The 12,383-nt window shown below is 38.9% G+C and overlaps 1 protein-coding gene across 3 annotated transcripts in view; it reads right to left on the minus strand.

The window, feature by feature from the left end:
- PIK3C2G (phosphatidylinositol-4-phosphate 3-kinase catalytic subunit type 2 gamma) overlaps window positions 1-12,383 on the minus strand; it is a 427,919-nt gene that overhangs the window by 169,503 nt on the left and 246,033 nt on the right. For all 3 annotated transcript variants that reach the window (XM_065940721.1, XM_065940712.1, XM_065940703.1), the window contains one exon: window positions 10,104-10,211. In XM_065940721.1, the coding sequence (XP_065796793.1) occupies window positions 10,104-10,211 (108 nt within the window). The remainder of the gene's footprint in view (window positions 1-10,103; window positions 10,212-12,383) is intronic.

Here is a 12,383-nt window from a genome sequence, read left to right on the forward strand (position 1 = left end):
TATATAAGTCCATTTAATATTTGTTGTAAAGCTGGTTTGGTGGTACTGAATTCTCGTAACTTTTTCTTGTCTGAAAAGCTTTTTATTTCTCTATCAATTTTCAGTGAGATCCTTGGTTTGTACAGTAATCTTTGTTGTAGATTTTTCCCATTCAGTACTTTAAATATATCCTGCCATCACCTCCTGGCCTGCAGAGTTTCTGCTGAAAGATCAGCTGTTAAGCATATGGGGTTTCCCTTGTATGTTACTTGTTGCTTCTACCTTGCTATTTTTAATATTCTTTCTTTGTGTTAGTCTTTGTTAGTTTGATTAGTATGCTTCTTGGTGTGTTTCTTCTTGGGTTTATCCTGTATGGGACTCTTTGCTCCTCTTGGATTTGATTGGTATTTCCTTTTCCATGTTGGGGAAATTGTCAACTGTAATCTGTTCAAAAATTTTCTCATTCCCTTTTTTTCTCTCTTCTTCTTCTGGGACCCCTATAATTTGAATGTTGGTGCATTTGATATGGTCCCAGAGGTCTCTGAGACTATACTCAGTTCTTTTCATTCCTTTTACTTTATTCTGATGTTCAGAAGTTATTTTCACCATTTTTTCTTCCAGTTCACTGATTTGTTCTGCTTCAGAGATTCTGCTATTGATTCCTTCTAGAGTATTTTTAATTTCACTAGTTGTGTTGTTTGTCTCTGTATGCTTATTCTTTAATTCTTCTAGGTCTTTGTTAATTGATTCTTGCATTTTCTCTGTTTTGTTTTCAGGGTATTTGCTCATCTTTACTATCATTATTCTGAATTCTTTTTAAGGTAATTTTCCCATTTCCTCTCATTTATTTGGACTTCTGTGTTTCTAGTTTGTGCCTTCATTTGTGCAGTATTTCTCTGCCTTTACAGTTTTTTTTTTTTTTTTTTTAAGGTATTGTATTTGATGTCTCCTTTTCCCAGGCTTCAAGGAAAGCTGAATTCTTTCCTTGAAGAAGGTTGAATTCTTTCTTCTCTTTGATTTCTGTCCTCCTAAGTTTGGTCCAGTGGTTTGTGTGAGCTTCATATAGAGTGAGATGTGTGCTGAGTTTTTGTTTGTTTCTTTGTTTTTCCTCTAATGGGCAAGGCTGAGTGAGGTGGTACTCCTGTCTGCTGATGATTTAGTTTGTACTTTTGTTTTGTTTGTTGTTTAGATGAGGCGTCCTGCATAGTGCTACTGGTGGCTGGGTGATGCCAAGTTTTATATTCCAGTGGTTTCCTTTGTGTGAGTTTTCACTATTTGATACTCCCTAGGGTTAGTTCTGTGATTATGTGATTAATCACAGAAAACTAGCCAATCTGATCACACGGACCACAGTCTCGTCTAACTCAATGAAACTAAGCCATGCTGTGTGGGGCCACCCAAGACGGACGGGTCATGGTGGAGGGGTCTGACAGAATATGGTCCACTGGAGAAGGGAATGGCAAACCACTTCAGTATTCTTGCCTTGAGAACCCTGTGAATAGTATGAAAAGGCACAATGATAGGATACTGAAAGAGGAACTCCCTAGGTCAGTAGGTGCCCAATATGCTATTGGAGATTAGTGGAGAAATAACTCCAGAAAGAATGAAGAGATGGAGCCAAAGCAAAAACAGTTGTGGATGTGACTGGTGATCGAAGCAAGGTCTGATGCTGTAAAGAGCAATATTGCATAGGAATCTGGAACATTAGGTCCATGAATCAAAGCAAATTGGAAGTGGCCAAAGTGGAGATGGCAAGGGTGAATGTCTACACTTTAGGAATCAGCGAACTAAAATGGACTGAAATGGGTGAATTTAACTCAGATGACCATTATATCTACTACTGTGGGCAGGAATCCCTTATAAGAAATGGAGTAGCCATCATGGTCAACAAAAGAGTTCGAAATGCAGTACTTGGATGCAATCTCCAAAACGACAGAATGATCTCTGTTCGTTTCCAAGGCAAACCATTCAATATCACGGTAATCCAAGCCTATGCCCTGACCAGTAATGCTGAAGAAGCTGAAGTTGAATGGTTCTATGAATACCTACAGGACCTTTTAGAACTAATACCCAAAAAAGATGTTCTTTTCATTATAGGGGACTGGTATGCCAAGTAGGAAGTCAAGAAACACCTGGAGTAACAGGCAAATTTTCCTTGGAGTATGGAATGAAGCAGGGCAAAGGCTAATAGAGTTTTGCTAACAGAACGCACTGGTCATAGCAAACACCCTCTTCCAACAACACAAGAGAAGACTTTACACATGGACATCATCAGATAGTCAACACCAAAATCAGATAGATTATATTCTTTTCAGCCAAAGATGGAGAAACTCTATACAGTCAGCAAAAACAAGACGAGGAGCTGACTGTGGCTCAGATCATGAACTCCTTATTGCCGATTTCAGACTTAAACTGAAGAAAGTAGGGAAAACCACTAGACCATTCAGATATGACCTAAATCAAATCGCTTATGACTATACAGTGGAAGTGAGAAATAGTTTTAAGGGACTAGATCTGATAGACAGAGTGCCTGATTAACTAAGGACGGAAGTTCGTGACATTGTACAGGAGACAGGGATCAAGACCATCCCCATGGAAAAGAAATGCAAAAAGGCAAAATGGTTGTCAAAGGAGGCCTTATAGATAGCTATGAAAAGAAGAGAAGCAAAAGCAAAGGAGAAAAGGAAAGATATTCCCATCTGAATGCAGAGTTCCAAAAAATAGCAAGGAGAGATAAGAAAGCCTTCCTCAGCAAATACAAAGAAACAGAGGAAATGCAAAGAATAGAGGAAAACAACAGAATGGGAAAGACTAGAGATCTCTTCAAGAAATATCTTCAAGAAAATTAGAGATACCAAGGGAACATTTCATGCAGAGATGGGTTCAATAAAGGACAGAAATGAAATAGACCTAATAGAAGCAGAAGATATTAAGAAGAGGTGGCAAGAATACGCAGAAGAACTGTACAAAAAAGATCTTCATGACCCATATAATCACTATGGTATGATCACTCACCTAGAGCCAGACATCCTGGAATGTGAAGTCAAGTGGGCCTTAGGAAGCATAACTATGAACAAAGCTAGTGGAGGTGATGGAATTCCAGTTGAGCGATTTCAAAACCTGAAAGATGATGTTGTGAAAGTGCTGCACTCAATATGCCAGCAAATTTGGAAAACTCAGCAGTGGCCACAGGACTAGAAAAGGTGTTTTCATTCCAACCCCAAAGAAAGGCAATGCCAAAGAATGCTCAAAATACCACACAATTGCACTCATCTCACATGCCAGCAAAGTAATGTTCAAAATTCTCCAAGCCAGTCTTCAGCAATATGCGAACTGTGAACTTCCAGATGTTCAAGCTGGATTTAGAAAAGGCAGAGAAACCAGAGATCAAATTGTCAACATCTGCTGGATCATCAGAAAAGCAAGACAGTTCCAGAAAAACATCTATTTATGCTTTATTGATTATGCCAAAGCCTTTGACTGTGTGGATCACAATAAACTGTGGAAAATTCTGAAAGGGATGGGAATACCAGACCACCTGACCTGTCTCTTGAGAAACCTGTATGCAGGTCAGGAAGGAACAGTTAGAACTGGACACGGAACAACAAATTGGTTCCAAAAAGGAATAGGAGTATGTCAAGGTTGTATATTGTCACCCTTCTTATTTAACTTATATGCAGAGTACATCATGAGAAACGCTGGACTGGAAGAAGCACAAGCTGGAATCAGGATTGCTGGAAGAAATATCAATAACCTCAGATATGCAGATGACACCACTCTTATGGCAGGAAGTGAAGATGAACTAAAAAGCCTCTTGAGGAAAGTGAAAGAGTAGAGTGAAAAAGTTGGCTTAAAACTCAACATTCAGAAAACTAAGATCATGGCATCTGGTCCCATCACTTCATGGGAAATAGATGGGGAAACAGTGGAAACAGTGTCAGACTTTATTTTTTTGGACTCCAAAATCACTGCAGATGGTGATTGCAGCCATGAAATTAAAAGGCATTGACTCCTTGGAAGGAAAGTTATGACCAACCTAGACACCATATGAAAAAGTAGAGACATTACTTTGCCAATAAAGGTCCGTCTAGTCAAGGCTATGATTTTTCCAGTGGTCATGTATGGATGTGAGAGTTGGGCTGTGAAGAAAGCTGAGTGCCAAATAATTGATGCTTTTGAACTGTGGTATTGGAGAAGACTCTTGAAAGTCCCTTCGACTGCAAGGAGATCCAACCAGTCCATCCTAAAGGAGATGAGTCCTGGGTGTTCATTGGAAGGACTGATGCTGAAACTGAAACTCCAATACTTTGGCCATCTGATGCGAGGAGCTGACTCATTGGAAAAGGCCCTGATGCTGGAAGGGATTGGGGGCAGGAGGAGAAGGGGGCGACAGAGGATGAGATGGCTGGATGGCATCACCGACTCGATGAACTTGAGTTTGAGTATACTCCGGGAGTTGGTGATGGACAGGAGGCCTGGTGTGCTGCGATTCATGGGGTCGAAAAGAGTTGGACACGATGCAGCGACTGAACTGACTGAACTGAGGGTTAGTTCTGGTAGTCTAGGGTCTTGGAGTCAGTGCTCCCACTCCAAAGGCTCCGCGTTTGATCTCTGTTGTGGCACATCTCATTTATGTGATGAGTTGCTTATGCCTGTTAGTGGCTCAATAACCTGGTCATTTAGTTATTTTAGAGCTCTCAGTCCGCCTCTTTGATTTATTGTCCTGGGAAATAGCAATACATTCCCAGACCAGAGTAATATCTCCATATGTATCTGACTGTGAGGCCCGGCCTGTGGTTCTGCACATCTCTGGGCACTGTGCGCATTTCCACCTGATCTCAGAACACAGCTCCCATGTATTTTCCTCTATTTTTTTTTGCATTGATCACTGAGGAAGGCTTTCTTATCTCTCCTTGCTGTTTTTTGGAAGTCCTTTCAAATGGGTATATCTTTCCTTTTCTCCTTTGCCTTTAGCTTCTCTTCTTTTTTCAGCTATTTGTAAGACCTCCTCAGATAACCATTTTGTTTTTTTGCTTTTCTTTTTCTTGGGGATGGTCTTGATCACTGCCTCTTGTACAATGTCACAAACCTCCGTCCATAGTTCTTCAGGCACTCTATCAGATCTAATCCCTTGAATCTATTTGTCACTTCCACTGTATAATCGTAATGGATTTGATTTAGGTCATACCCGAAGGGTCTATTGGTGTTCCCTATTTTCTTCAATTTAAGTCTAAATTTGGCAATAAGGAGTTCATGATCTGAGCCACAGCCAGCTCCTGGTGTTTTGCTTTTGTATGTATGTATATTTATGGCTGATTCACATTGCTTTGGCAGAAACCAACACAATGTTGCAAAGGAATTATCTTCCAATTAAAAACAAATTTTAAAAAATTTGGACTCTGTCACTTATCAACTATAACACCTTGGACAAATTACTTAAATGTTTTTACATGTGTGTTAGTTGCTCAGTTGTGTCTGACTCATCATCCCTATTTCACATCTGGATAAATGTTTGTATACTAATGTAATTGAGGGATAAAAATCCTACCTCATACAATTTTGTAATAGGTATATGAACTAATGGATATAAAATAGCTTTTATAATGTCTGATATTAATCAGGTACTTAAAAAAGATGAATGCATTTTTCCCTTTTTGTTAATGAACATTTTCTTATCTTTACAAACAATAGGACAACATGTATTTCCTGTTCTCATGTTTTTCAATTATACTTTACATTTTATCTTCAGCTACAGCTGAATGATATCATAAACAATATCAACTGCTTTCCATTATTTTCCTTTTATGTGCTTACAATTGTTTGAGTGCTAAAGGCTATATGTTTTTAGGTTATTAGAGAGTTCATGTTGACAATGAAGAATTAAATCAATACTAAAAGGAAAAGGATTTGATACTTTCAACTTATCAACTTAGTAAAATTATGAGATCAATACATTTTGCAGGATCGGTTTGAATGTCACTATTTCTGAGAAGTCTGAAATGGGTAGAAGAGAGGAAAGGATCTATTTCTTAACCTATCGATGTAAATCTAGCATAATCCCCAAGCAAACAGAAACCCTTGTTTACTGAATCAATTTGAGTTTTACAGTGAAAGGATGAGGCTGCTTGTTAAGTAATGAATTCTTACTGCAAGAATCAGTCAGTCAGGGAACATATGAACTTCTGTCATGGTATTCAATTAGGAAACCCTGTATTGGGCCACAGTCTAGACCAGTGGTTTTCAAATTCTCTTCATTCAACTCTGGGGATGAGCGGGGTGGGGGGAGGTGATGAAGTCTTTGAGGCATGCCAAGTCCAGGGGAGAGACAAAGGGCTAAGAGAGACTGAGCCCCTGTTTGTAATTACACCACTGAGAGTGATTGTGCTTTCATGGTTTTGCATTTTGGTTTTAAGATGCAGTCTGTTTTTTGAGAGTCATAACAAAAATACCACACACTTGACAACTAGTATGCACAAACCACTATCTATATGCAAATAGAAACAGGCACCATATCTACCTCTGAAAGAGCCTGCAAAAAGTTGGTATGAAAGTATACACACCGCATTAAGTCAAAAGTAATTTACAAGGCAATGTAACATAGTTGAATGAGGAAGCATTTGAAGAAGAGAGTATTTCAGAGATGAGTTGAACTTGAAGATTGTGAAAGACATATTAGTAAACAGGTGAAAGAAAAGGTTTGCTAGATAGGAAAAGGCAGACAAAGACACTCTAGAGTAGAAGTTAAAAGTGGATTGGGAAGGCCATAACCAAGAGATAGGAAAGAATAAATCGAAGTCTTGGAGGATAGATTTAAAAAATGATGAGATAAAGGAACTGGAATAGAGAAAGATAATGAAGGTTAGAATAGGGAAAGGATGATATGACTTCTCTTGTTGTAAAGTAAACACTGCTGAAATAGACTTAAAACAGAATTTTAAAAGGAAAAGAAACCTATTAGTAAATGAAAAGTCTGGTCCTTACTCTCCCAGGAGTAGAGAAGGATTGCATTAAGTTATTCCCACTCTCTTATTCTAACCATCCCTTAGTGAAACAGGAAATGGTCCATTGTGATTAGTGGTCCAAACAAGAGGTAGGGGTGAGAATTCTTCTTATGAAGAAAACTTCGCCAAACCTAAGAAGACTTTTGCTCTCTGTCTTGAAGGGCCATGTTTTAAGAAATGGATTGAGCCAGGCCTGAGTGCTTCTCCCTAGTGTAGTTAACTGATGGTGATTCAGCTAGAATGCTGACTGTGTATGCAGGCTTTTCCACACTCTCTCATTCATGGGACTTCTCTCTAGAGTGACTTTTGAACACACGATAAGCTCAGTATTGACTTTTCCACCATCACTGCATTTATCAGCTTTCTCCCCAGATGGGCTCTCTGAGGTCCTAGAGGACTGGTGGTATAACCAAAGACCTTCCCATGCTCATTATTACATTCATAGGACTTCTAACCTGTGTGAATTCTGTGATATATGATGAGGTGTGAGTCTCAACTGCGTATTTTCCACATTTATTGTGCTTTTCTGGTGTGAAGTCTGTAACATAAAGTAAGATATTTACTAGACTAAACGTCATGCCATGCCACATTCAAAAGGCTTTTCTCTGGCGTGAATTTGCTCATAATCAACAAGTTTAGAGGTCTGACTGAAGGCTTTTCTACACTGCCGACACATATGTGCTTGTTCCCTGGCATGGGGGACCCAGTGTCAGTAAGACTGACACTGACTGTCTTACTTGACGCTGGATTTTACTCTGACTGAAGGCCTTACTACATTCCTTACACTTGTAAGACTTCTCCCCAGTGTGAACTTTCTGGTGGTCAGCAAAATTTCTATCAGAATAGAGAGTGTTCCCACATTCATTTCAACATAACATTTGTCACCTGAGTGAAGTGCCTGGTGCTGTAAAAAGATTCTACTCTGAATGAAGGCCTCCCACACTCATGATATTCTGAAGACTTCTCCCCAATAAGGGCTGTCTGATATGCCTCTGAGGGAATGAGGAGTGAAGGCTTTTCATGTTCGTCACCTTGATGAGGTTTCTCCTTGTCTAGTATTTATTGAGACGGGAGGAGTGGTGACAAATCTCCTCACACTCTCATTCATAGAATCTGTCCCCTCAGTGGGTGCTCAGATGAACCACTGGCTGAGGGGTTTCTCTAAAGCTCTTAACATACTCATTACATTCCCAGAGGTTCTTACAAGTATGCATTCCCTGATGGTCAAGCAGATGTGGGTTCTGACCAGAATTTTGCTGCATTTATGGCACCTTCAGAGGTGATGTGTCCCTTCAGACCTCCTCGTCATTCAGTAGGACTGAGGACAGAATAAAATGTCCTGCAGGTGAGAGCTTCACCTGCCACAATCCCTGCTCATTGCGGTACCCACAGCACAGCTGACCAGAACACATGGGCAAAGAGATGGCTCCCCTTGGGGCACCTGCCAGCCTCAGGAAGTGTGGATGGCTGCAGGATGCTGTAGGGGAGGAGCGTGGTCCCAGCCACAGCACGTTGGGTGCTGGCTGCTGGGTAGTGGGGACCCTGGCCTGGCCGGCTCACCTGGACACTCTCACAGCCACCCAGGAGAGCCAGGGCTCCACATCCCCAAGGCCTGTACGAGGCATAAATGATATGTAATTTTAATTGAAAAAAAATCTTTCTACTCCTTAAACAATAACAACAAATCAAGAAGGCAGAAATAAAAAATAACATCTGACCTCCACAATCTCCATTGTTCTTTCTATGTATTGCTCATGTGGCTGCTCAAATGACCTAGTTATTTACATAAAAAACTTCCTTTTCATTTCAAAAACTGTTGACTGGACCCAACTGCTTTTTGATTGTAGTGCTAGAAAAATATATTAATACTTAAAAAAAAAAGATATGGCTGTCTTTGCAATATTGAGTTTCCATGTATCTTTAGCCTCATCCAGTGTATACTGCTTATAATAAAAATGGTACACATTTAAAAAAAATCAGTGATGATTTGGATTTTAGCTTTGATAGACAACTCAGCTTTATGGAATTGATGCCTTGTTTTGTTTTTGTTCAAAATACATCAATGAAGTATATTAGGAAAGTTTGTAGGGTGTCTCTGTAGCAGAAAAGTTGTCAAGGTGACTGCATTAAGTTTTTAAGAAAATGTTTTCTATTCATGCATTGTGCGGGTGTGTGTGTGCTCAGTTGCATCCAATTCTTTGCGACCCCATGGACTGTAGCTCTCCAGGTTCCTCTGTCCATGGGATTTCCCAGGCAAGAATACTGGAGTGGGTTGCCATTTTCTTCTCCAGGGGATCTTCTCGACTCAGGGATCAAACCTGAGTCTCTTGTGCCTCCTGCTTGGCAGGCAGATTCTTCACCACTGTGCTACCTGGGAAGCCCTCTTCTATTCATACTAATGGTCTAATTTTTCCCTTAATTATTAAATTTGTTTCCTTGACTGTATTAAGACTTCAGTTATGTAACATTTCCTGTGTATGTATGAAAGTTTAATCTCTTCACTTCTAAATGTCACTTATCAATCCTTTTTAATAGAGTCTTCTAGTCTTGGACTTCAGAGAAAGAAAACCATAAAGTTCATGGAGAAAGGATGATTCTAAGTCAGACAAGGGTGACTGATAGAGACTTGGCTGAGAAGGGCTTTCCGGGCATGAGTAAAATCACAAAATATATCACATAGCATCATGACTCATGAACATCAATGAATTTTAAATTGAATCAAAACTGAGATGTTATAGCTAATGATATACTCGTGTCCTAGGCAAGGGTGCACACATAATCTAAATAAGCATGGAATTAAACCAGCCTGCATAGGGTCACCAAACCAACCAGTTTTGATTAAGTCGAGAAATCAATTTAAGTAAGGAGTATCTTTATTTTTTTTCACTGAACTGAGAGTCTGCTTCTATTAATAAACCAACGAAATAGCTGATGCAGTTAATGTGATCCCAACTGGTCACAGTGCATCAAATAGAGCATGCAGTTTGGATGAGATTCAATTAATTTTTCTTAAATAATTATAATAACAATTCACAAATTGTTTTTGCCATTTCAAAACCATCCAGTGAACTAAACAATATAAAATAAAAATACTCAATTTATCTACTGAGTATATCGACTTACATCACCATCAATCCCCTGTATGGATAGGGCAGGGTTCAGAGGGAGGTGACAGGTCTTTGTACACCAAAAGAATTCTTCTAGTCTGCCAAGCTCCTTCTTCAGGACCTCCTGTGATAAATCATTAGAAAAAGCATTTTTGAAACTGTAAAGAACTTGACTTGCCTTTCAAGTTATACATTTCTTCTATTGATTATAAAAACTTGTTAATTTAGGGGTTACACACTTGGATGCTTTGGGCCAGTGGGTGATGTAGCTGCATATGAGGAGGCAACAGGCTAAAGACAAGAGGGAGTCCTAGGAAAAATGAGGGAGTAAAGATTGAATGCCCTTTCTGAAGCACTTTAAATTAAAAACAAAAGCAAAACAAAGTACTGTTCTGTTCAAACAAAACATGATGCATTGGGCTTGATCTGTGACCCAGCAACTTCCAACCCCTGCTTTAAGGAATTATTAACATGATCCATTTATCATAATTCCCTGAAAAATTGGTTTGTAACTCTTAAGATTTGATACTAACAGTACATTTTAGAAAAAAAATTTCCATAGAGTAGGAGCAATAATGTCAAAAAAGATAATTACGGACAATTGATAAATGTCAGAAATGGTAACATATATGAACAAATAGTTTACTAAATGCCAGTGAGTGTATTTCTGATACTTGACTCACTCCCTTCCACAGTCCTCTGCACATGTGGAAGGTCAGAGACCAAACAGCACCTTTAGAATTGTGTATCCCCTGAGAGGTAGAGAACAAACTTACAGATATCAAGGGGAAACTGAGGGGATGGGATGCATTGGGAGATTGGCATTGACATAAATACATTATTATGTATAAAACAGAAAACCAATGAGAACTGACTGTACAGCACAGGGAACTCAGCGCTCCATGGTGACCTATATGGGAAGGAATGCCAGGAAAGAGGGGACACATGTGTACATGTAATTGATTCACTTTGCTGTACAGAAAAAACTGACAAAACATCATAAGGCAACTATACTCCAGTAAAAATCAAAACAAACAAAAAAATAGAATTGTGTATTCCCTGTCAAAAAGAGGGAAAACAATGATAATTAAAAAAACAAACAAACAACTTTTGACCTATTTTGAAAACTCTTTTAAGTCCATTTCTACAAATGAGGTTATCAGATTAATGATGCTTGACTAACTCTCAAGAGTTTCTCAGCTCTGACTCCTGGCTCATGGTCAAATAACAGAACCGACTGCTCCCAGAATCCAGAAAAACAAGGAGGAGAAATGGGGCAAAGTTCCACAATGGGATTCTTTTTGTCTGCCCTCTTTGTCTTTTCTATACCTGGATTTGCCTGAAGAGCATCACAGAGGGGAACCTCTGCTCTCTTTAACTAAAATCTCTTCACTGGGTATAGTTAGGTTTAATTGGGCTTTAAAAAAAAATAGAGAAAAAAAGGTTACAGTAACTTGTGAGAAATTATAAATTTTTCTCCCACCTCCTTCTTTTTTCTTTTCCTGTTTTCATGTGAAGAGGTGTTCTCATAAGAGCAGCCAGTCAAGGTGAGAGAAATGCATTTATATGAGAGGATGATGTCAGTATCACTTTGGAACTTGATGCAATTGGTCAAAAAGGCACTGTACTGACTGTAGTATGCATCTTCAATACATGAGGGATTTTAAAGTATAAGAAATAAAGACCAAACCTATACACAAAGTTTGTAAATTTTAAACCAAATTTATTTTACTTATGCTCAACTTTTGTTTACCATTAGGCAATAACTAATGAGTTTGCAATAACATGGAGAAGTCATAGAAATATTTTTTGCATTGCTTATCATGTTATGTGCCTTAAGGGTCTTCTCTGCATCCAGAGATTATATGCCTCCCATTAAAAATAAATTCCATGCTTCTGCTTTTTATTTTCCATTTTTTCCTCCATAGGTGAAGTAGCATAGCTTCTGGCATTACTACCAAATGAAGCGATTTCCAGTAAGAAAAATCTTGTGCTGGGAAAGAGTTCTGGGACACTTTGCCTCCTACTATTTTCATATCATTTTGTTGAAAACTCTTGTTGATTTTAAACGGTGGATGGAGAGAGACCATGAGCTCCCTTGAGGACAAGATTCATGGTTTAGTCATCTTTTTATCCTTAACTCCGAGACCATAGTAAGTACTTGTTATTGAATTATATTCTTAATCCAATGAATGGAAGTTCACTATCTCTCTACATCTAGAATGTGAACTTAAGAGAATCTACTTAATGGTCTGTAACAGTGAAGGGAACTAGTAATGCAGACAATTAAAAAGAG

Source organism: Muntiacus reevesi, chromosome 1 (genome assembly GCF_963930625.1).
Source record: "Muntiacus reevesi chromosome 1, mMunRee1.1, whole genome shotgun sequence".
NCBI lineage: Eukaryota > Metazoa > Chordata > Mammalia > Artiodactyla > Cervidae > Muntiacus > Muntiacus reevesi.